At 50.4% G+C, this 22140-nt stretch overlaps 1 protein-coding gene across 1 annotated transcript in view; it reads right to left on the bottom strand.

The window, feature by feature from the left end:
• PTCH2 (patched 2) overlaps nucleotides 1-22140 on the bottom strand; it is a 68867-nt gene that overhangs the window by 11143 nt on the left and 35584 nt on the right. The window contains exons 6-20 of the mRNA XM_077450820.1: nucleotides 17198-17393; nucleotides 16769-16890; nucleotides 15709-15856; nucleotides 15299-15430; nucleotides 14649-14804; nucleotides 13825-13917; nucleotides 13599-13724; nucleotides 7580-7698; nucleotides 7084-7489; nucleotides 6671-6983; nucleotides 6114-6256; nucleotides 5055-5235; nucleotides 4676-4956; nucleotides 3788-3925; nucleotides 3418-3560 (exon numbers count right to left, since the gene is read on the bottom strand). Coding sequence (XP_077306946.1) covers nucleotides 3418-3560; nucleotides 3788-3925; nucleotides 4676-4956; nucleotides 5055-5235; nucleotides 6114-6256; nucleotides 6671-6983; nucleotides 7084-7489; nucleotides 7580-7698; nucleotides 13599-13724; nucleotides 13825-13917; nucleotides 14649-14804; nucleotides 15299-15430; nucleotides 15709-15856; nucleotides 16769-16890; nucleotides 17198-17393 — 2697 coding nt within the window. The remainder of the gene's footprint in view (nucleotides 1-3417; nucleotides 3561-3787; nucleotides 3926-4675; nucleotides 4957-5054; nucleotides 5236-6113; nucleotides 6257-6670; nucleotides 6984-7083; nucleotides 7490-7579; nucleotides 7699-13598; nucleotides 13725-13824; nucleotides 13918-14648; nucleotides 14805-15298; nucleotides 15431-15708; nucleotides 15857-16768; nucleotides 16891-17197; nucleotides 17394-22140) is intronic.

Raw genomic sequence — 22140 nt, 5'->3', positions numbered from 1 at the left:
TGGGAGTTTTGGTGAGATTTGGATGGCGGGCGCAGTTCAGGACGGCGAGCTCCGGTGGGAGTTTTGGTGAGATTTGGATGGCGGGCACAGTACAGGACGGCGAGCTCCGGTGGGAGTTTTGGTGAGATTTGGATGGCGGGCGCAGTTCAGGATGGCGAGCTCCGGTGGGAGTTTTGGTGAGATTTGGATGGCGGGCGCAGTACAGGACGGCGAGCTCCGGTGGGAGTTTTGGTGAGATTTGGATGGCGGGCGTAGTACAGGACGGCGAGCTCCGGTGGGAGTTTTGGTGAGATTTGGATGGCGGGCACAGTACAGGACGGCGAGCTCCGGCGGGATTTTTGGTGAGATTTGGATGGCGGGCGCAGTACAGGACGGCGAGCTCCGGTGGGAGTTTTGGTGAGATTTGGATGGCGGGCGCAGTACAGGATGGCGAGCTCCGGTGGGAGCTTTGGTGAGATTCGGATGGCGGGCGCAGTACAGGACGGCGAGCTCCGGGGGGAGTTTTGGTGAGATTTGGATGGCGGGCGCAGTTCAGGACGGCGAGCTCCGGTGGGAGTTTTGGTGAGATTTGGATGGCGGGCGCAGTACAGGACGGCGAGCTCCGGTGGGAGTTTTGGTGAGATTTGGATGGCGGGCGCAGTACAGGATGGCGAGCTCCGGTGGGAGTTTTGGTGAGATTTGGATGGCGGGTGCAGTACAGGACGGCGAGCTCCGGCGGGATTTTTGGTGAGATTTGGATGGCGGGCGCAGTACAGGACGGCGAGCTCCGGCGGGATTTTTGGTGAGATTCGGATGGCGGGCGCAGTACAGGACGGCGAGCTCCGGCGGGATTTTTGGTGAGATTCGGATGGCGGGCGCAGTACAGGACGGCGAGCTCCGGCGAGAGTTTTGGGGCTCCTGGATCTGAGGTTGGAGGAGGAGGGGTCCCCAGAGGCTGCATGCCTGTCAATGCCGCTGCCCCTGGCTTCCTGAACTCTGCTCTCCCCCTCCCCCCCTCTTTCCATCCATCGGAGGGGGGAAGGGAGATCCTTGGAGCCTGTGAGAGTCGGGATGAAGGGAGCGTCTTTGGCACCGTATAAAACCGGAGCGAGTTGACGTGAGCAGAACTGGGTCACCTGGTGCCGCGCCAGGAACGCGGTCCAGCCAGAGGGTCTTTTCTCTTTTTCTGTATAGACGGAAGGTGCGCTCACAGGAAAAGTCAGGTCCGCACGCTAGCCGGGCTCCAGCGCGTGGAAGCGGCGAGGGCGTAAGGGTTAAGCGCGGTCGGTGCCAAGCTGTGAATCAGTATAGTTCTTAGAAGTGGGCTGTGATGTTTATGTTGGGTCTTGTAATCTCCCTCCAGTCAGTGTTTAGTTTAGGAGGGGGTCCGCATACGCAGGCCTGCTGGGTTGGCGGTTGGGGGGGGGGAGGGGGGGCGCTCTCAGATCTCTGTAGGGCTTTTAGCTGTTTATACGGCGCTGCGCACAAAACGTCTGTTTACATGAGGGATAGTTGTGCTATTTCCTGATCAGCTAGGACTTGCCCGGCTCCCTCCTCCCCCGCTCTTCTAAACAAGACCTCCCAGGTTGAAAGGCTCTGGATGGGATTCAGACTGCTGAGTGTCTTTTGAAAAAAAAAAGAAGAAGAAGAAGAAGAAGAAAAGCGCACGCAGGCGATCGTTCCTCGCCAACAAAGCTTTAGGAGTCGCTCAAAGTACAAAATACGTCAAACCGACGCGGGGAATTTTTGTTTTGTTTTTTTCGCAGACCCAAAAATGAACCTAACCCCTTCGCCCCTGGAGGGGGCAAATTATTTCCACCCAGAGGATAATTGGAGGCGTGAAAATATAAAGCGAGGGGATTGGATGGTGGGGCCAGGAAAGTGAGGGGCTCATTACTGGAGGAACTGGGTGGCTCAGAGGGGGTTAGACCCCCGATGTTCAGATCAGGATGTGGGGCAGGTGAGGAACGGGACAGTTCAGAGAGGTGGGACTTTGTTCTACAGACCTGTGTGTGGATAGGTGGGGAGCTGGATGGCTCTCGGGGGTGGGACCTCAGGTTGTGGATAGGTGGGGAGCTGGATGGCTCTCGGGGGTGGGACCTCAGGTTGTGGATAGGTGGGGAGCTGGATGGCTCTCGGGGGTGGGACCTCAGGTTGTGGATAGGTGGGGAGCTGGATGGCTCTCGGGGGTGGGACCTCAGGTTGTGGATAGGTGGGGAGCTGGATGGCTCTCAGGGGGTGGGGCCTCAGGTTGTGGATAGGTGGGGAGCTGGATGGCTCTCAGGGGGTGGGACCTCAGGTTGTGGATAGGTGGGGAGCTGGATGGCTCTCGGGGGTGGGACCTCAGGTTGTGGATAGGTGGGGAGCTGGATGGCTCTCGGGGGTGGGACCTCAGGTTGTGGATAGGTGGGGAGCTGGATGGCTCTCGGGGGTGGGACCTCAGGTTGTGGATAGGTGGGGAGCTGGATGGCTCTCAGGGGGTGGGACCTCAGGTTGTGGATAGGTGGGGAGCTGGATGGCTCTCGGGGGTGGGACCTCAGGTTGTGGATAGGTGGGGTGCTGGATGGCTCTCGGGGGTGGGACCTCAGGTTGTGGATAGGTGGGGAGCTGGATGGCTCTCAGGGGTTGGGGCCTCAGGTTGTGGATAGGTGGGGAGCTGGATGGCTCTCAGGGGGTGGGACCTCAGGTTGTGGATAGGTGGGGAGCTGGATGGCTCTCAGGGGTGGGACCTCAGGTTGTGGATAGGTGGGGAGCTGGATGGCTCTCAGGGGGTGGGACCTCAGGTTGTGGATAGGTGGGGAGCTGGATGGCTCTCAGGGGGTGGGACCCTTTAGGTTGTGGATAGGTGGGGAGCTGGATGGCTCTCGGGGGTGGGGCCTCAGGTTGTGGATAGGTGGGGAGCTGGATGGCTCTCAGGGGGTGGGACCTCAGGTTGTGGATAGGTGGGGAGCTGGATGGCTCTCAGGGGGTGGGACCCTTTAGGTTGTGGATAGGTGGGGAGCTGGATGGCTCTCGGGGGTGGGACCTCAGGTTGTGGATAGGTGGGGAGCTGGATGGCTCTCAGGGGGTGGGGCCTCAGGTTGTGGATAGGTGGGGAGCTGGATGGCTCTCGGGGGTGGGGCCTCAGGTTGTGGATAGGTGGGGAGCTGGATGGCTCTCAGGGGGTGGGACCTCAGGTTGTGGATAGGTGGGGAGCTGGATGGCTCTCGGGGGGTGGGACCTCAGGTTGTGGATAGGTGGGGAGCTGGATGGCTCTCAGGGGGTGGGACCTCAGGTTGTGGATAGGTGGGGAGCTGGATGGCTCTCAGGGGGTGGGACCTCAGGTTGTGGATAGGTGGGGAGCTGGATGGCTCTCAGGGGGTGGGGCCTTGCTGTACAAATCAAGTTGTAGGGGAGGAGGGGAGCGGGACACAAAATGAATGACATTTGGAACCATACCTTAAAATAAAATCGAATTCAGACCCTGCGAGCATCAGGACTCCAAGAAGGGTGGAAATGGCGCCGTCCAACACCGGAGCGAACATGTGTTCCAGAGCCAGGACCGAGCGCTGGTTCCGGTCACCGATAGCCGTGAGGAAACCCTGGAGGAAAATACAAATATATTAATTGTACATTCTACAGTCTAATCAACCTCAATGTGACTCTCGTCTAATCAGGAACATTGGGGTTTAACTAAGTGAGAATTCTCCAGCATGCTGACAAATTTCTGACAATATTGTTTTTTTTCCTTATAATGGTGAGAATCATTTTACTGATAAAGGATAAACTGGAAGGATCTGGTGTGTGGGGTGACCTGTTGGTGACTTACCAGAGCCACATGGACGGTGAACTCAACACCAATCCCAACGGAAGCGATGAGAATGACCACGGGAATGGCGCTCAGCTTAATGCCGATGAGACCCATAATTCCGAACAGCTCCACCGTCATCATAGCCAAGACGAAGACCTACGGAGACAAAGGAACGCGGTGATAACCTGACGTCTGTTTAATAGTGGTACTTCTAGTCAGCTTGAGATATAGAGGGGCCTTAAATGCGGCCCCAGAGGTCACCAAAGGGCCACATATAATATGCAATCTTGGTAATACTACAGAAGACTGAAGAACAACCACAGGAAATGGTAGGAGTCTGGGGACATGTGACATAGGACTTCTAGAGATCCCCTGTTATTACCCTTGGGGCAGGGCCACTGGTAAAGGGGTACCACCTCTCCTCCTGTACAGGGTCCAGGCCCCATAAGTTCAACAGGGGGGCCCAGAGCAGCAGGAGTGGGTACAATTACTCAAACCACCCTCCCCCCATGGCCCTCCCTGTGTAATCAGTGCTTCAGTTTGTTAATGAACAGGTAGCCTGTGTACAGAGTGCTTCCTGTTCATCTGAGAAAGGAATGAGGAATCTGTGTCCTCAATCTCTTTCTCAAAAGTGAGATGTTGGGGGTCTGTCTAGACCCCTAATATTTCACCCCCCCCCCACACACACACACACACACACACACACAGACAAACACAGGGCTGTTCAAAAAATGTAATAAAATAAATAATACAATTATAAAAATGATTTCTACCAGCAGCCGTGCCCTTGGGCCGCAGGTTGGGCAGTTGGGCACCTGGGCTCCAGTCACACGGGGGGCACTTCTACCCACATAACAATATCTAGCAATGCAATCTCATAATGTAAGAACATCTGCAGGTACTTACAATGATGCCAGCGGTCCAGGGATTGAGCAGGAGGATGGCGCACACCAAGAAGGTACACGCCAAGACGATGCTTATCGCCAGGAGGAACCAATGCCGGAGCCCGATGTACTGCTCCCAGAAGAGGAAGGGGTACCCGCTGGGGTAGCTGTACACTCCTTGCTTGGCGAACTCATCGCACACCGATCGCACGCTCTCGATCGCCTCGATAAAGTCTGACGTCTGGCGCAGGCCGTTCAGGTAGAATGGAAATTGGGCAAACTCGATGGGTTCTGCCGCTGGGACTGAAGAGAAGGGAAGCCGAGAGGTCAGAGACACTTATAGATCCGGATACGGTTTATTAGAAATAATCAATGTTCACCATAATCACCATAAAACCTACTTCTCAGGTTCTCCCCGGTCGTGTCGTAGCGGTCGTGGATCCACTCGGGCGGCTGGGGGTAAAAATTTGCCTGGGAGGCGGCGTAGCCCAGGGGGTCGTTGCTGACCCAAACCGTTAGGTAGATGTAGAAAGCGTCCTGAGGGATGAGGCCGTTCCCGTCCACCAAACGCCGTCTGGTTAGCTGTTCAGGAGGAGAAAACTTGTGATTAGAGACGGCTCATCGAGGAATGACTGGCACCCCTCCCCCCCCCCCCCCATCAACATGATAATGGCAGGTCTAACCCCAGTGGCGTAACTAGAACCTTCAGGGCCCCAATGCAAGAAACCATGAAGGGCCCCCCTGAACCCCAGCAAGGGCCCTTCCCTCCGAGTCCGGCGGTGGAACTCCAGGGCGTGGTCACAGGTATGACCTTTGTGAGCCCTGTACTTCCACCACTGGTATCAGTAGTTTTTATTTATTTATTTTCTTACATTTTTAGGTGCCCCATTGGGGGACTGTCCCTAGGCAGGATTGGGTCCCCGTCCCCAGAAGAGATGAGGTATTTTTCTCCAGGGCAGATGATACTGCCCCCAGGTGAGAAGGGGTCCCTGTCCCCAGGGGAGGTGGGGGTCCCTGTCCCCATGTGAGAAGGGGCCCCTGTCCCCAGGGGGGATATGGAGGGGGTATGTAATAGTGTGTGCTAGCTGCCTATGCTGCTGCTGGCCATATGTAGAGGGGGCTGCATGGGCCCCCTGCATCACAGGGCCCAGTTGCGGTCGCAACTGCTGCACCCCCTATAGTTACTCCCCTGTCTAACCCCATGGCACCGGCGCCTCCCAGCCCATAAGGGGTTTCAGATGCCGGGAGGCGGGGCAAGGTTTATGATCATGTGACCGCCATGATTGGCTGCCAAGGTGGTCACATGTGTCGGGAGCTCGCAGGGCATTCACTCTCGGCACAGCTGTGCAATGAGGTACGCAAATCTGCGGCCGCTCTGCGCCAAGGCCCACCCTCCGAGAGGCCGCATATTTGTGTGAAGCTCACAGTGTGCAGTGAAATCGCAGTAAGCATGACTTTACCTGGTCAAGATTAAAGGGATCTTTCTTATTCCCGGTCTGAATGAGAAGTTTGTAGGCCAGGACTCCGTCTTCGGTGCCGTTGCGGTAGTTGTCTGGCGTGATGCGGCCAGATTCCCAGTCTTTGTCAAACGCGACCTGGAGACCTGGGCGAGAGGTGGAGATCATAAGAACAATGACCAAACTACTTCATGGGGGTTATGTGACCCATCTGAACTACTTCTACTCCAAAAGCGTCAGCTCTGAGGACAAGATATTAACAAGCAGAACTGTTACTTCACATTTGTAGTTCTTCTACCACTGAGGAGCAGCAGAAGACTATGATGCAGACCTTGCTTATCATCCCTGCCATGGCTGAAACGCGTTGGGTGTATTCACTGCGTATTTTACATGTAGCTAATAAAGACTTGGATTTTGGAGTATACCGATTGGCCGGCTTATATTGGGTAGAGTTTAATTGTATAGGGACTGCACTCCCCAGCCATGAGCACCGGTCTTCAGCTGCACATATACTAATGAAGCAGTAGAGCTTGGGTATTGCGTATTGACTCCCGTCTTACCTCTCAGCCAGTCCTGGAAGTAATGGAGCCACATTTTGGGCAGCTCCCTCCCTTCTTCCCGTACCACAAATTTGACAGAATCGAAGGACTCGTGAAGCTCGTAGAGAGACGCCTGGGCTTTTGGGTAGTCGAAGCCGCCTTTGGTAATGATGAACATGTTGTAGAAGGAGAAATATTTGAACTGGGCGGAGATGAAGTTGTATTCTTTAGTCTCTCGCGGGACAATGTCAGTCAGGTAGAGACCATCGTGGACCATGGTGGTTCCATACAGGCCGAGGCCTAACAGTGCCATGAACAAGGCCACCACAATGCCCTGCAAAAGGAAAAGCAGAGGTATGAGTATCTGAGTATCGGCGTTCATTACGGCCCATACTGTTTAGTCTAGGAAGCTGCGGTGCGCTCGGTGCAATTACCTTGGTCTCGGGTTTGAGCAGCAGAGGGGCGTACTTCTCGCGAGCAAACTGGGAGAGGCTCCACTTTAGGAAAGGCAGAGGAACGCACTCTCGGCCTGCTTTGGTGTCATCCATCTGGGCCAGCAGATCCCGAGTGGAACTGGAGGAGTTGAACACCTGGGAGCCAAGAGGATCCATTGTGGGCATGACAACCGAGGGCGAGGTGGAGATCTGGGAGGTGGGCGGCAGAATGGTGACAATATGGTGTCCAGAGGAGTCGCACTGGGTGAAGGCCTGCACGGTGGTGGTGATCTGGGTACTGGTAGTGATGGTGGGATTGCCATACGGGGAAGGGTGGTAAGTGTGGTTGTCATTAGCATCAGGGATCTCCTGAGGCTGAATCTGGATCACTCTGGAAGAGCAGGGGCTGCATGAAGGGAAGAGAAAGACACTTCAGAGACACAAAAACTCCAAAAAACTGAGGTGTGAAGCGTTGATAGATCTGTGCGCCCCCTACCTGTAGAAGCAGCAGAGAATATCCAACCTCTGGTCCTCCCGACGCTGCAGGTCCAAGCTCAAGATGGCCGGAAATATTAACAACACCATCCCGAAATTGAATACAACCACCACAGCCGCCTGGAAGAGACACAACGAAGAAATGAAGGAGAAACGTGACCGTCAATGTGGAGATAAGTGACAGTCAATGTGGAGATACGTGACAGTCAATGTGGAGATAAGTGACAGTCAATGTGGAGATAAGTGACAGTCAATGTGGAGATACGTGACAGTCAATGTGGAGATAAGTGACAGTCAATGTGGAGATAAGTGACAGTCAATGTGGAGATACGTGACAGTCAATGTGGAGATAAGTGACAGTCAATGTGGAGATAAGTGACAGTCAATGTGGAGATACGTGACCGTCAATGTGGAGATACGTGACAGTCAATGTGGAGATACGTGACAGTCAATGTGGAGATAAGTGACAGTCAATGTGGAGATAAGTGACAGTCAATGTGGAGATACGTGACAGTCAATGTGGAGATAAGTGACCGTCAATGTGGAGATAAGTGACCGTCAATGTGGAGATACGTGACAGTCAATGTGGAGATAAGTGACAGTCAATGTGGAGATAAGTGACAGTCAATGTGGAGATACGTGACAGTCAATGTGGAGATAAGTGACCGTCAATGTGGAGATAAGTGACCGTCAATGTGGAGATAAGTGACAGTCAATGTGGAGATACGTGACAGTCAATGTGGAGATACGTGACAGTCAATGTGGAGATACGTGACAGTCAATGTGGAGATAAGTGACAGTCAATGTGGAGATACGTGACAGTCAATGTGGAGATAAGTGACAGTCAATGTGGAGATACGTGACAGTCAATGTGGAGATACGTGACAGTCAATGTGGAGATAAGTGACCGTCAATGTGGAGATAAGTGACCGTCAATGTGGAGATACGTGACAGTCAATGTGGAGATAAGTGACAGTCAATGTGGAGATAAGTGACAGTCAATGTGGAGATAAGTGACAGTCAATGTGGAGATAAGTGACAGTCAATGTGGAGATAAGTGACAGTCAATGTGGAGATACGTGACAGTCAATGTGGAGATACGTGACATTCAATGTGGAGATACGTGACATTCAATGTGGAGATACGTGACAGTCAATGTGGAGATAAGTGACAGTCAATGTGGAGATACGTGACAGTCAATGTGGAGATAAGTGACAGTCAATGTGGAGATAAGTGACCGTCAATGTGGAGATACGTGACCGTCAATGTGGAGATACGTGACAGTCAATGTGGAGATAAGTGACAGTCAATGTGGAGATACGTGACAGTCAATGTGGAGATACGTGACAGTCAATGTGGAGATAAGTGACAGTCAATGTGGAGATACGTGACAGTCAATGTGGAGATAAGTGACAGTCAATGTGGAGATAAGTGACAGTCAATGTGGAGATAAGTGACCGTCAATGTGGAGATACGTGACAGTCAATGTGGAGATAAGTGACAGTCAATGTGGAGATACGTGACAGTCAATGTGGAGATACGTGACAGTCAATGTGGAGATAAGTGACAGTCAATGTGGAGATAAGTGACAGTCAATGTGGAGATAAGTGACAGTCAATGTGGAGATAAGTGACAGTCAATGTGGAGATAAGTGACAGTCAATGTGGAGATAAGTGACAGTCAATGTGGAGATAAGTGACAGTCAATGTGGAGATAAGTGACAGTCAATGTGGAGATACGTGACAGTCAATGTGGAGATAAGTGACATTCAATGTGGAGATACGTGGCAGTCAATGTGGAGATAAGTGACAGTCAATGTGGAGATACGTGACAGTCAATGTGGAGATAAGTGACAGTCAATGTGGAGATACGTGACAGTCAATGTGGAGATAAGTGACAGTCAATGTGGAGATAAGTGACAGTCAATGTGGAGATAAGTGACAGTCAATGTGGAGATACGTGACAGTCAATGTGGAGATAAGTGACATTCAATGTGGAGATACGTGGCAGTCAATGTGGAGATAAGAGACAGTCAATGTGGAGATAAGTGACAGTCAATGTGGAGATAAGAGACAGTCAATGTGGAGATAAGTGACAGTCAATGTGGAGATAAGTGACAGTCAATGTGGAGATACGTGACAGTCAATGTGGAGATAAGTGACACTCAATGTGGAGATAAGTGACAGTCAATGTGGAGATAAGTGACAGTCAATGTGGAGATAAGTGACAGTCAATGTGGAGATACGTGACAATCAATGTGGAGATACGTGACAGTCAATGTGGAGATAAGTGACAGTCAATGTGGAGATACGTGACAGTCAATGTGGAGATAAGTGACCGTCAATGTGGAGATAAGTGACAGTCAATGTGGAGATAAGTGACAGTCAATGTGGAGATAAGTGGCAGTCAATGTGGAGATAAGTGACAGTCAATGTGGAGATACGTGGCAGTCAATGTGGAGATAAGTGACAGTCAATGTGGAGATAAGTGACAGTCAATGTGGAGATAAATGACCGTCAATGTGGAGATACGTGACAGTCAATGTGGAGATAAGTGACAGTCAATGTGGAGATAAATGACCGTCAATGTGGAGATAAGTGACAGTCAATGTGGAGATAAGTGACAGTCAATGTGGAGATAAGTGACAGTCAATGTGGAGATACGTGACAGTCAATGTGGAGATAAGTGACAGTCAATGTGGAGATACGTGACATTCAATGTGGAGATAAGTGACAGTCAATGTGGAGATAAGTGACAGTCAATGTGGAGATACGTGACAGTCAATGTGGAGATACGTGACAGTCAATGTGGAGATACGTGACATTCAATGTGGAGATAAGTGACAGTCAATGTGGAGATAAGTGACAGTCAATGTGGAGATAAGTGACAGTCAATGTGGAGATACGTGACAGTCAATGTGGAGATACGTGGCATTCAATGTGGAGATAAGTGTCACTCAATGTGGAGATAAGTGACAGTCAATGTGGAGATAAGTGACAGTCAATGTGGAGATACGTGACAGTCAATGTGGAGATAAGTGACAGTCAATGTGGAGATAAGTGACAGTCAATGTGGAGATACGTGACAGTCAATGTGGAGATAGGTGGCATTCAATGTGGAGATACGTGACAGTCAATGTGGAGATACGTGACAGTCAATGTGGAGATAGGTGGCATTCAATGTGGAGATAAGTGACAGTCAATGTGGAGATAAGTGACAGTCAATGTGGAGATAAGTGACAGTCAATGTGGAGATAAGTGACAGTCAATGTGGAGATAAGTGACAGTCAATGTGGAGATACGTGACAGTCAACGTGGAGATAAGTGACACTCAATGTGGAGATAAGTGACAGTCAATGTGGAGATAAGTGACAGTCAATGTGGAGATACGTGACAGTCAATGTGGAGATAAGTGACAGTCAATGTGGAGATAAATGACCGTCAATGTGGAGATACGTGACAGTCAATGTGGAGATAAGTGACAGTCAATGTGGAGATACGTGACAGTCAATGTGGAGATAAGTGACAGTCAATGTGGAGATAAGTGACAGTCAATGTGGAGATACGTGACAGTCAATGTGGAGATAGGTGGCATTCAATGTGGAGATAAGTGACAGTCAATGTGGAGATAAGTGACAGTCAATGTGGAGATAAGTGACAGTCAATGTGGAGATAAGTGACAGTCAATGTGGAGCTAAGTGGCAGTCAATGTGGAGATACGTGACAGTCAATGTGGAGATAAGTGACAGTCAATGTGGAGCTAAGTGGCAGTCAATGTGGAGATAAGTGACAGTCAATGTGGAGATACGTGACATTCAATGTGGAGATAAGTGACATTCAATGTGGAGATAAGTGACATTCAATGTGGAGATACGTGACAGTCAATGTGGAGATAAGTGACAGTCAATGTGGAGATAAGTGACAGTCAATGTGGAGATAAGTGACAGTCAATGTGGAGATACGTGACAGTCAATGTGGAGATAAGTGACAGTCAATGTGGAGATAAGTGACAGTCAATGTGGAGATAAGTGACACTCAATGTGGAGATAAGTGACATTCAATGTGGAGATAAGTGACAGTCAATGTGGAGATAAGAGACAGTCAATGTGGAGATAAGTGACAGTCAATGTAGAGATAAGTGACAGTCAATGTGGAGATAAGTGACAGTCAATGTGGAGATAAGTGACAGTCAATGTGGAGATAAGTGATAGTCAATGTTCAGATTGCCCCATCTGTTCAAACTTTCCAGCTAATAAGAGCCATAATTAAAAAAACAAATCAGCCTTTGGATAGAAGCCAATAAAGCTACAATATAGGTCTTGGAGGAAACACGCCCCCCGGAGGACAGGCACCTCCATGTCGGGACAAGTTCTCATCATGAAGCCGCCCGTCTTGCCTAATTTTATTCCAACACTTTTGTAATGAGGTTTTCTTTAGGCAGCAGGAGACACAATCACCATACGGTCTCTACAAGTGCAGATAAAGCTGAAATAACATTCCACACTGGATATTGCTCCATGGACATCTCCAGACCTTCTGTCCACCCTTATCTCCCGGACCACCCAGAGAGGCAAAGCCCCCTCCCCTTCCCCAGATGCCCTCAGGGAAGTGACATCTGAATGCATCCCAATCCTTTGTACTGAAGTCACCTTTCACCTGATCAGCCCTGCGGATCGCCATTAGAGACCTCTGGAAGGGTGTCACCTTTCACTGGGCTGTGGGGTCACTGGGATGGAAGGACAGCCATGGACAGCCCCCTCCCCCACCCTCTCTGATATCACTTTCTAGACCCTAAAATATGAGATTTTCAATGTTTGTCCTCTGCGCTCCTCCAAAGACCTCCTGCTCTCCATCTCCCTCGCCCCCTACTTCTATGATCACCTTCAGGACTTCTCCAGGGCCTTCCATATCTTCTGGAATTCCCTACCCCAATCTATCAAGCTGTGTGCTCTGCTCTGTCTGCCCTTAGGCTAGGGGTCTCAAACTTTCTAAACAAAGGGTCAGTTTACTGTCCTTCTGACTTTAGGGGGGGGGCTGGGCTGTGCCCAATGGGAGTAAACAATGGTCAGGATCTTTGGTATTAGGGGAAGAAATAGTGTGTATCAGTGGGAGGAATAGTGCCCCATCATTGGTGTCAGTGGGGTGGAATAGTGCCCCATCATTGGTGTCAGTGGGGTGGAATAGTGCCCCATCATTGGTGTCAGTGGGGGGAATAGTGCCCCATCATTGATATCAGTGGGAGGAATAGTGCCCCATCATTGATATCAGTGGGAGGAATAGTGCCCCATCATTGGTATCAGTGGGGGGAATAGTGCCCCATCATTGGTGTCAGTGGGAGGAATAGTGCCCCGCCATTGGTATCAGTGGGAGGAATAGTGCCCCATCATTGATATCAGTGGGAGGAATAGTGCCCCGCCATTGGTGTCAGTGGGAGGAATAGTGCCCCGCCATTGGTATCAGTGGGAGGAATAGTGCCCCATCATTGATATCAGTGGGAGGAATAGTGCCCCATCATTGGTATCAGTGGGTGGAATAGTGCCCCATCATTGGTGTCAGTGGGGGGGAATAGTGCCCCATCATTGGTGTCAGTGGGGGGAATAGTGCCCCATCATTGGTGTCAGTGGGGGGAATAGTGCCCCATCATTGATATCAGTGGGAGGAATAGTGCCCCATCATTGATATCAGTGGGAGGAATAGTGCCCCGCCATTGGTGTCAGTGAGGGGAATAGTGCCCCATCATTGGTGTCAGTGAGCCTTTAGAGGCTCTTTAACGCTGCCTTTTAGATTGTAAGCTCCTATGAGCAAGACCTCCTAGCACTGTGCCAACTGTTGGCTCTGTATAAATCTTGTATAATAATAACAAGCAGGACATATCCTGAAGGCCACCATCCTATTGGATGGCCGGGAGTCCGGGACTTTGAGGTCAAACCCCGGAAATCCTTGCGGTATTTCCCAACCCCACACAGCATTCTAATCTAATAACAAGGAGAGGAGAGGAGAGGAGAGGAGCGCTGCCCTTACCTGCAGAGAGAAGGCCCTCAGTGCCGGGATTGGCACCAAAGCCGCCATGAAAAAGGCAATCATGTTATTGATGGAAGTCAGAGCCACGCTGGTACCGGTACGCCTGAGACATTCGCCCGTCCTTTCCTGAGACAGAGAGGGGACAGAAGTATGAGACGTCTCGCCCCCCTAGGGTTGGCGGTGGGGGAGGGGGTGGGGGGTGATTGGGTGGCAGTTCTTTACAAACCTTAAGTGGGGTACTTCGTCCGGTTTCAGTGAAGGCGTGCGCCAAGAGGAACATGTCATCCACGCCGATCCCCAGAGCAAGAAAGGGCAGGACCTGCAAGAGAAGGGCAGATAGTTGGTCAGAGGACCCCAGGGACGGACCTTCCGAAACCTCTTATTTAACCTCTTGACCTCCGGAAGGTCCCCTCCCCCGATGACCACACATTATTTTGCTATTCAGCACCGTGTTACTTTGCGCGGTCATGTGACACCGTACCCAGATGACATTTATATCAGTTTTTCCCCCACATTGAGCTTTGCTGGTATTTTTGCTGGTCCCTGTTTTTGTTTCCTGCATTGCAGAGAGAAGAAGCAGACAGATCGCTGTTCCCTGTACACAGGCGTCCCTGAACTCTGTGATTGGACACACAAGCAATCAGCTGATTTGAACCAAAATCATCATTTGCTGAAATCAGCTGCCCAATCTGTGCTTTGTCTAATCGGGTCAGCAGGGGGCACACGCATGCGCGCCCCAAACCTGGAACAAGGCCGATCATGTGCGTATATTTACTGTGAGCGATCGGCAGGTGGTTGGAGGACTATAATGTATTTTTAGCTGTTATTGGGAAGTTTATTGGCCATCGCTGACCTTTCACTTTTTTTACTGGCTTGTAATGCTCACATATGGCTGACCTTTAAATCTCAATATAATCTATAGATAGCCGGCTTGTGACCCGCACCGGTACCGACCCGCACCGGTACCGACCCGCAGCGGTGACGACCCGCCGCTTTCACCTAAAATAACTTTCACAGGCTATAAACTCCCATTTAGGAGAATTGGCGTACCTGGGTGGTTGCGGCGTTGAAGGAGATCCCGAGCAGAGAGCAGAGCCCCAGGCCCGAGGCCACGGATAGGGCCACGAGGAGGACGCCGGCCAATCCCACCGCTCCCTGAGACTTGGAGCAATCCCATCGCAGCATGGTGACACAAGCATACGCCAGCTGGAAGAAGAGAAGACGTTGTAAGTATTGCAATATTTTCACTTCCCCGTCATGCGTCGCGGGAAGATAACGGCCGATATTAATATAAATATATTTTATAAATCCAAGTATCTCTATACAGCAGAGCTCAGGCTTGCAGAAGGAGAAGCAGCACAAGGAGCCAATCAGTCGTGTTGCAGTGCTCCTATGCAAACAATGCAGAGCAGAGTGACAGACAGATGAGCTCATCAGTCTGCTGCTTCTCCTTTCACTGTCCAATCACAGGCTGGGGGAGGGACAAGACCCCTCAGTGTTACTGAACTGCAGCGGAGAAGAACCCGGTCTCCCGTCCCTCCATGTGCTGAGCTGCGGAGCTTTGTACCGGATGGACAGACATACACAATTCCACTAAACGTTCACTGGTGGTGAATCAATCGCTGAGACTCCCCCGCAGTGAATGTTTCATTGCTTCTACTACAGATGAAAAGCGATGAAGCGCCGGTGATATTTCTTACCATCAGTAGGTAGCCGCCAGCAACACGGATGACGCTGACGTCAGAGAAGGACTTCATGATGTCATTCAAGGTGGTGGTGGAAAAGGCGTGGATGTCCTGCGAGCCGTTCTGCCCGACGGATTGCTGCGCTTTCTGCGGGAAAGGAAGAAAAAGCCGTGTGGTCAGAGATCGGTCCAATCGGTGAAACTCCCGGCAAAGTCTCTATTATTAGAGCGGAATCCTTCCTTAAAGTGGATCTCCTCCCCCTTCTTCTGATTGGGGGGGGTGCTCTCGGAATCCAGAAGAGGAGGATTGTCAGCGGGACTGACCAGCAGGGGGCGTATCTTATATATATGTAACTCGCCGATGACCTCACACACCAACACAACTCGTTTGCCAGAAAGATCTTTTTTTTTTTTTCTTTTGCTCACCTCGACAAATTTCCTTTGCCACGCCTCCAAGATGGCGGCCGCCTTCTCCTCGTTCCAGTTGATGTCGTGGATCTCGTAGTCATCTTTGAAATGCTCATAGAGCTGCCCGGGGCTCATCAGGAGGTACATGGTCTGCAGAGCTTCAGCACTGCAAAATAAATAGAACAGACGGCTGTTAGTGGGGGGAGAAGACAACCAGATTGTACAGGTTTGGCACCAGATTGTACAGGTTTGGCACCAGATTGTACAGATTTGACACCAGATTGTGCAGATTTGACACCAGATTGTACAGATTTGACACCAGATTGTACAGGTTTGGGGCCAGATTGTACAGGTTTGACACCAGATTGTGCAGATTTGACACCAGATTGTACAGATTTGACACCAGATTGTACAGGTTTGGGGCCAGATTGTACAGGTTTGACACCAGATTGTACAGGTTTGACACCAGATTGTACAGATTTGACACCAGATTGTACAGATTTGGCACCAGATTGTACAGATTTGACACCAGATTGTACAGGTTTGGCGCCAGATTGTGCAGGTTTGACACCAGATTGTGCAGATTTGACACCAGATTGTGCAGATTTGACACCAGATTGTACAGATTTGACACCAGATTGTACAGGTTTGGCGCCAGATTGTGCAGGTTTGACACCAGATTGTACAGATTTGACACCAGATTGTGCAGATTTGACACCAGATTGTGCAGATTTGACACCAGATTGTGCAGATTTGACACCAGATTGTGCAGATTTGACACCAGATTGTACAGATTTGACACCAGATTGTACAGGTTTGGGGCCAGATTGTACAGGTTTGACACCAGATTGTACAGATTTGGCACCAGATTGTACAGATTTGACACCAGATTGTACAGGTTTGGCGCCAGATTGTGCAGATTTGGCGCCAGATTGTGCAGGTTTGACACCAGATTGTACAGGTTTGGCACCAGATTGTACAGGTTTGGCACCAGATTGTACAGGTTTGGCACCAGATTGTACAGGTTTGGCACCAGATTGTGCAGATTTGGCACTGGATAACACAATACACCTCATACCTCTTCAGCTCTCCATCTGCTCCTTTCGCCATCCCACCCATGATGAGATCCTTCTGCCAGTACATAAACTTCTTGGAAAAGCCGTGGCAGCCGTTCTGGAGAGTGGCGACGATATCCGGGCTCTGGAAGAGAAGAATTCATAACATTTAGAAATGGGATTATAATAAATTGAATAAGAAAAGAAAACCAAAAGGTCCACCAGATATTGCGGTCCTACCGGGACTGGCACTTCCTGGCACGGTGTCACCAGATCTGAGGGGTAGGCAGGAGAGGCGGCCAGCTTAGGCGCTTTATCAGGAGGGGGCGGTAAAAGGTGTAATAATTCTGGGCGACCTTCAGTACTAACTATTCTTGTCCCGGCACAGTGGGCCTGTCAGTTCCTGGGGGTCCCCTTATCTAAACCCTCCCCCGTCATTTCAATGGACTGACCTTTTGTGACTTCTTGTTGGGGGCGCTGTCCGGGCACTCGGAGTCGGTGGGGTCCAGACACGGACGTTCCATGTACGCCTGTCCCACCTCCGCCTTGTCCAGCATTTCTTTGAAGCCGTCCAGACTGGTGAACTGCCCGAGTTCCTCCATCAGCTGCATCGGGTCCAAGTTTGTCCATTGGATGTCCCGCCTTCCCCTGAGGAAGAAATATCCACGTTATAAGAGGGGCCCCGGAGTCCGGGCCAAGCCTGCTATACAGGAAGATTGGTGGTGAGCCTGATCAGGCTTAGAGTGTAAGCTCCTCTGTACAGAGACTGACATGACTGTGGGGGAGGGGACATTAGAGTGTAAGCTCCTCTGTACAGAGACTGATGTGACTGTGGGGAGAGGGGACATTAGAGTGTAAGCTCCTCTGTACAGAGACTGATGTGACTGTGGGGGAGGGGACATTAGAGTGTAAGCTCCTCTGTACAGAGACTGATGTGACTGTGGGGGGAGGGGACATTAGAGTGTAAGCTCCTCTGTACAGAGACTGATGTGACTGTGGGGGAGGGGACATTAGAGTGTAAGCTCCTCTGTACAGAGACTGATGTGACTGTGGGGGGAGGGGACATTAGAGTGTAAGCTCCTCTGTACAGAGACTGATGTGACTGTGGGGGGAGGGGACATTAGAGTGTAAGCTCCTCTGTACAGAGACTGATGTGACTGTGGGGGGAGGGGACATTAGAGTGTAAGCTCCTCTGTACAGAGACTGACATGACTGTGGGGGAGGGGACATTAGAGTGTAAGCTCCTCTGTACAGAGACTGATGTGACTGTGGGGGAGGGGACATTAGAGTGTAAGCTCCTCTGTACAGAGACTGATGTGACTGTGGGGGAGGGAATATTAGAGTGTAAGCTCCTCTGTACAGAGACTGATGTGATTGTGGGGGGAGGGGACATTGGAGTGTAAGCTCCTGTGGTGCTCTGGACTATGTTGGTGCTATGCTACTGTTAGAATTCCCAATGATGACATATATAAGGGATTGCTTGTCCTGAGCCCAGGGCTCGGCAGATCTCGGAGGCGCGGGGCCGGCGCTGACACGCAGACTGTTTACATTCCACTTTAAGCACTTAGAGGGAAGTTGAGGTGAAGGAAGAAAAAAAATTGATATTAAATCTCTCTTTGTTATTGAAATGCGGCTTGTCGCTCGCTCGCCTTCACCTCGCAGGATGGGAGTTTGCTCCCGGGGGCCGGATCCCCCCTTAACCAGCGAGGCGTGCCAGATGCCCGAGAAAAAGAGCATGTATTATCCTGTTACACAGAGGAACAAAGCTGTGTGCTGCCATTACTTCAGCGCGCAGCGCAAGTCAGGCCAATTAACAGCGACTCCGTAACATCTTGATAGAGCAGGGGAGCCCGCAAGGCACTCTGGGTAATCGGGGATGCGAGAGCGCGGGGGCGCTTGGATGCCTGAGAATAAGACATTATCGGGAGGGAAAGGGGATTCCTAGGGATCTGATCCCGGACTGTCCACATGGGAACAATCCCGCCGGGCCCTCAATTAAAGGAGCAGTACACCCAAAGCGATCAGCGATACATTTGTATCGAACATTTCCTGCATTGCTTTGCCTTAGCTGCCATTTTGGGCTACAAATTAACAATTGCCATTTCTTTCTTAGGGCTTACTAGACAGGAAATCAGTGGCGGGTAGGAAGATGCCCCCCCTCCCCTCCCCCATCAGCATTCTAACAAGTTATGGAAACTTCCAATTTATAAAAGAATCATTGTCCACACGTGGCTGTGATTGTGAGAACATCAACTGTATCTAAAATCTGAATTTAGGAAACAAATATTCCAATTGGGACAGAAGACTTGTCTACATAAATCTCTCTGAAAAAAATAAAAACTATCGGCCTTACTGGGGACCGCTAAGAAGTTTGGGGCCCATGGATAACTGCCTATCTTAGGATTCTCATTGCTCTCCGTTGACTATTTATCACCTAGTCTTGGATGTTTCATGGATTTATGAGGATTTCCCCAGCCCCGAGGTTCTACCCCCCTCATTCCTGATCTGCCCTTTTCTTCTCCTCCTCCATACTTCCACTTTCTTTCTTGTCCTCAGACTCCCACCCCGACTGCCCCCCTTGGCAATGACTTGGCCACAGAGTTGCCCTGATAACAGGTAACTATGTCCCATCTATAGATGATAAAACCAATGTGACTTTTTGGGTAGTATTGTTCCAGGTCTCTGGCTGTAGCCTTGGCCAACACCAGGTTCCTTGCTTCATTGTTACATAGTTAGAAAGGTTGAATAAAGACACCAGTCCATCCAGTTCAACCTGAGTGAGTGTCTACAATGGTCCCTATCCCCGTACATTACACACTCACATCAGTCCCTACCCTCAAGGAGCCCACAATCCTAGGTCCCCATTCATATACTAGGGCCAATTTTTGGACAGAAGCCAATTAACCTACCTGCATGTCTTTGGATTGTGGGAGGAAACCGGAGGAAACCAACGCAGACACAGGGAGAACATGCAAACTCCAGGCAGGTAGTGTCGTGGTTGGGATTTGAACCAGCAACCCTTCTTACTGCTAGGTGAGAGTGCTAACCACTACACCACTGTGCCAACCACTACACCACTGTGCCGCCCACTACACCACTGTGCTGCCCCTTGCTGTCTTTGTAAATTGTAAAACTCCAAAAACAAATGTATTAGAATGAAATCTCTCTGAATAAATGTATTAAAATACATTTTAGAGATCACACTGCACCTTTCAAACTGGAAACCCTGAGACGTAACGTGACTGGAAAACCCAAAATTCTGAGTTGTCACCAGAACAGGTATTGAGGGAGAATCTTTCAAGAGGGACACCTATTCTAAATCTGAAGTATTATGCATCCTGTTTAGTTTATATCAAGTAAGTGTGACGAGTGAAGTCTAGATATGGTGGACCAATGGCCTAGCGCCACCATTAAATGTGGTGCTGTAGAAGGTATAAGGAGAGGCTGTAGTCCAGGGCAATGTGGCCTCCTTTATCAATGGATCCAGCAGCCCCCACGACGAGTGAACCTTCCTCCTAGGCCTGAATGGGTTAAACTGTGTAATACAATCTTCCCTCATGAAAAGGGGGCTCCAGTGCCCGTTTTTGGGCCCCCCAAACAACCAGCTTAGAGAGAGTATGGGTCTCTGCGTCCCCCTTCTTTGGAAGCTGAGAAATTCCCATTTCTTCTCCTCCAAAAGATGTGATGACCCCTCAGGAGAAGGTTCTGTGTTTTCTCAAGCCCCCTGATAAAAAGAGGTGAACGAGGGGGGAGACGGGAGGGGGAAGGAGGTCCGCAGAGGAGAAAGAGAGGTAACATGTGCACCAAGAGGCGGGGGTCCCTCATTCACCAAGCTTACCCATCATCCAAAACATCCCCCCCCCCCTCCCCAGTACAAGGTGCAAAACAGCAGAAAATTCGGGGGAACGGAGGTCCCCGGGTCCGAAGCCGACGGGAGAATTGGATCTCTGCGAGAGGGACATAATGTCTAGAGAAAAGGGGACACACAAGCGCGCGCACACACACATTTTGCCGGGCGAGGGAGGGGGCAGTGCCATAATTCATTAAAACTGGCTAGAAAAACAAGGCCCCGCTTCTCGCAGGATTCCCACATACCAAGCGGCTGCTTCCACAGTGAAGCCCCTTTATCTGCCCTTTCTTGCTTCACTGAAGCCAACTCGCCTCTTTTGTTTATTGCACACATTGCTGCTCCTTTGTTGAGCGGGCTTCACTCTCTCTGCCTCTCGCTTATAAAAAAAAAAGAGGGAGAGATCCCCAGGGCTGAACTCAAGCGGAAGAAGGGGAACAGAGCGACCCCCATGAAAAAAATAAATAAATTACAAGTCGCCAGGCCTACTGGCCTTAAAGGGCATGCCATTATTTTTAAATTCCCTTCGGGGCAAGATCCTCTTTGCTTTTGGACTACAAGTCTAAGCAGGCTTGGGACTTGTAGTACCTTGTTGGTCGGAGGACTTGGAGTTTGCACTGCATGAAAGCCCAAAAACAGAATAAATTAGAGGTCATCAAGGACTGAATTTTACTTTTTGGCATTTAAAAAAAAAGAAAGTGTCCCTTAGTATTGGATTATTGATGGGGATTGGGTAGAAACCCATCAAACTGACGCAGTGGTCAGCGCAGCGCCCCCTCTCTCCTTCTTGCAGTGCCCCCCTCTCTCTCTCTCTCTCTCTGCCTCGTTCTTTATTCCAGCCGGACTCTGAATAATGGCAGCATTTCAATTTGTTTAGCAACTGCCTGCTATTTACTGGATCATTAGCATGAGAATACACTGTGTTACCATTTGCTGACAAAGCAGCAGCTCGGCCTGGGCCCCATATAGATAAACACACTTGTAAACAGAAAGAATGGAGGCTTTTGTCCCAGCTTCCATCTTCTCTTCCCTCCCCCCCCCCTTCCACTTACCCTCCCCTCGTCAAAAAAAAAAAAAAACCTCCACTCTTCTCCGCAGTCCTGCAGCCTTAATAGACACATAATTGGCAGGACGGAGAAGGAGGCAGGGTGGCCGGGAAGGTATAAGGTGACATTAGCTTGGTCAAGATGGCTGCAGGTTGGAATCTGAGATAAGGGAGGGTGCCAAAAATATCTGGGGTGCAATAGAAGAAGTCCAACTGGTCTTTGGCGAGGAGACCAAGACCGTTCCCTGACATTGGCTTGGACAAGGAGGCTGAAGGGTGAGATCTGGGACAGGGTGGGGGTTCTAAGCCCCAATGATATGTGGGGGTGCAACAGAAAAAGTCCAACCTGTCTTTGGCGAGGAGACCAAAACCCTTCTCAGTGAATGGCTGACTAACTGACATTAGGTTGGATAAGGTGGCTGAAGGGCAGAATCTGAGATAAGGGGGGCGCCAACAATATCTGGGGTGCAATAGAAGAAGTCCAACGGGTCTTTGGCGAGGAG

Source organism: Lithobates pipiens, unplaced genomic scaffold (genome assembly GCF_037356315.1).
Source record: "Lithobates pipiens isolate NorthernLeopardFrog02 unplaced genomic scaffold, aLitPip1_a1.2 Scaffold_23, whole genome shotgun sequence".
NCBI classification, from domain to species: Eukaryota; Metazoa; Chordata; class Amphibia; order Anura; family Ranidae; genus Lithobates; species Lithobates pipiens.
This window is presented reverse-complemented; position numbering and strand designations above follow the sequence as displayed.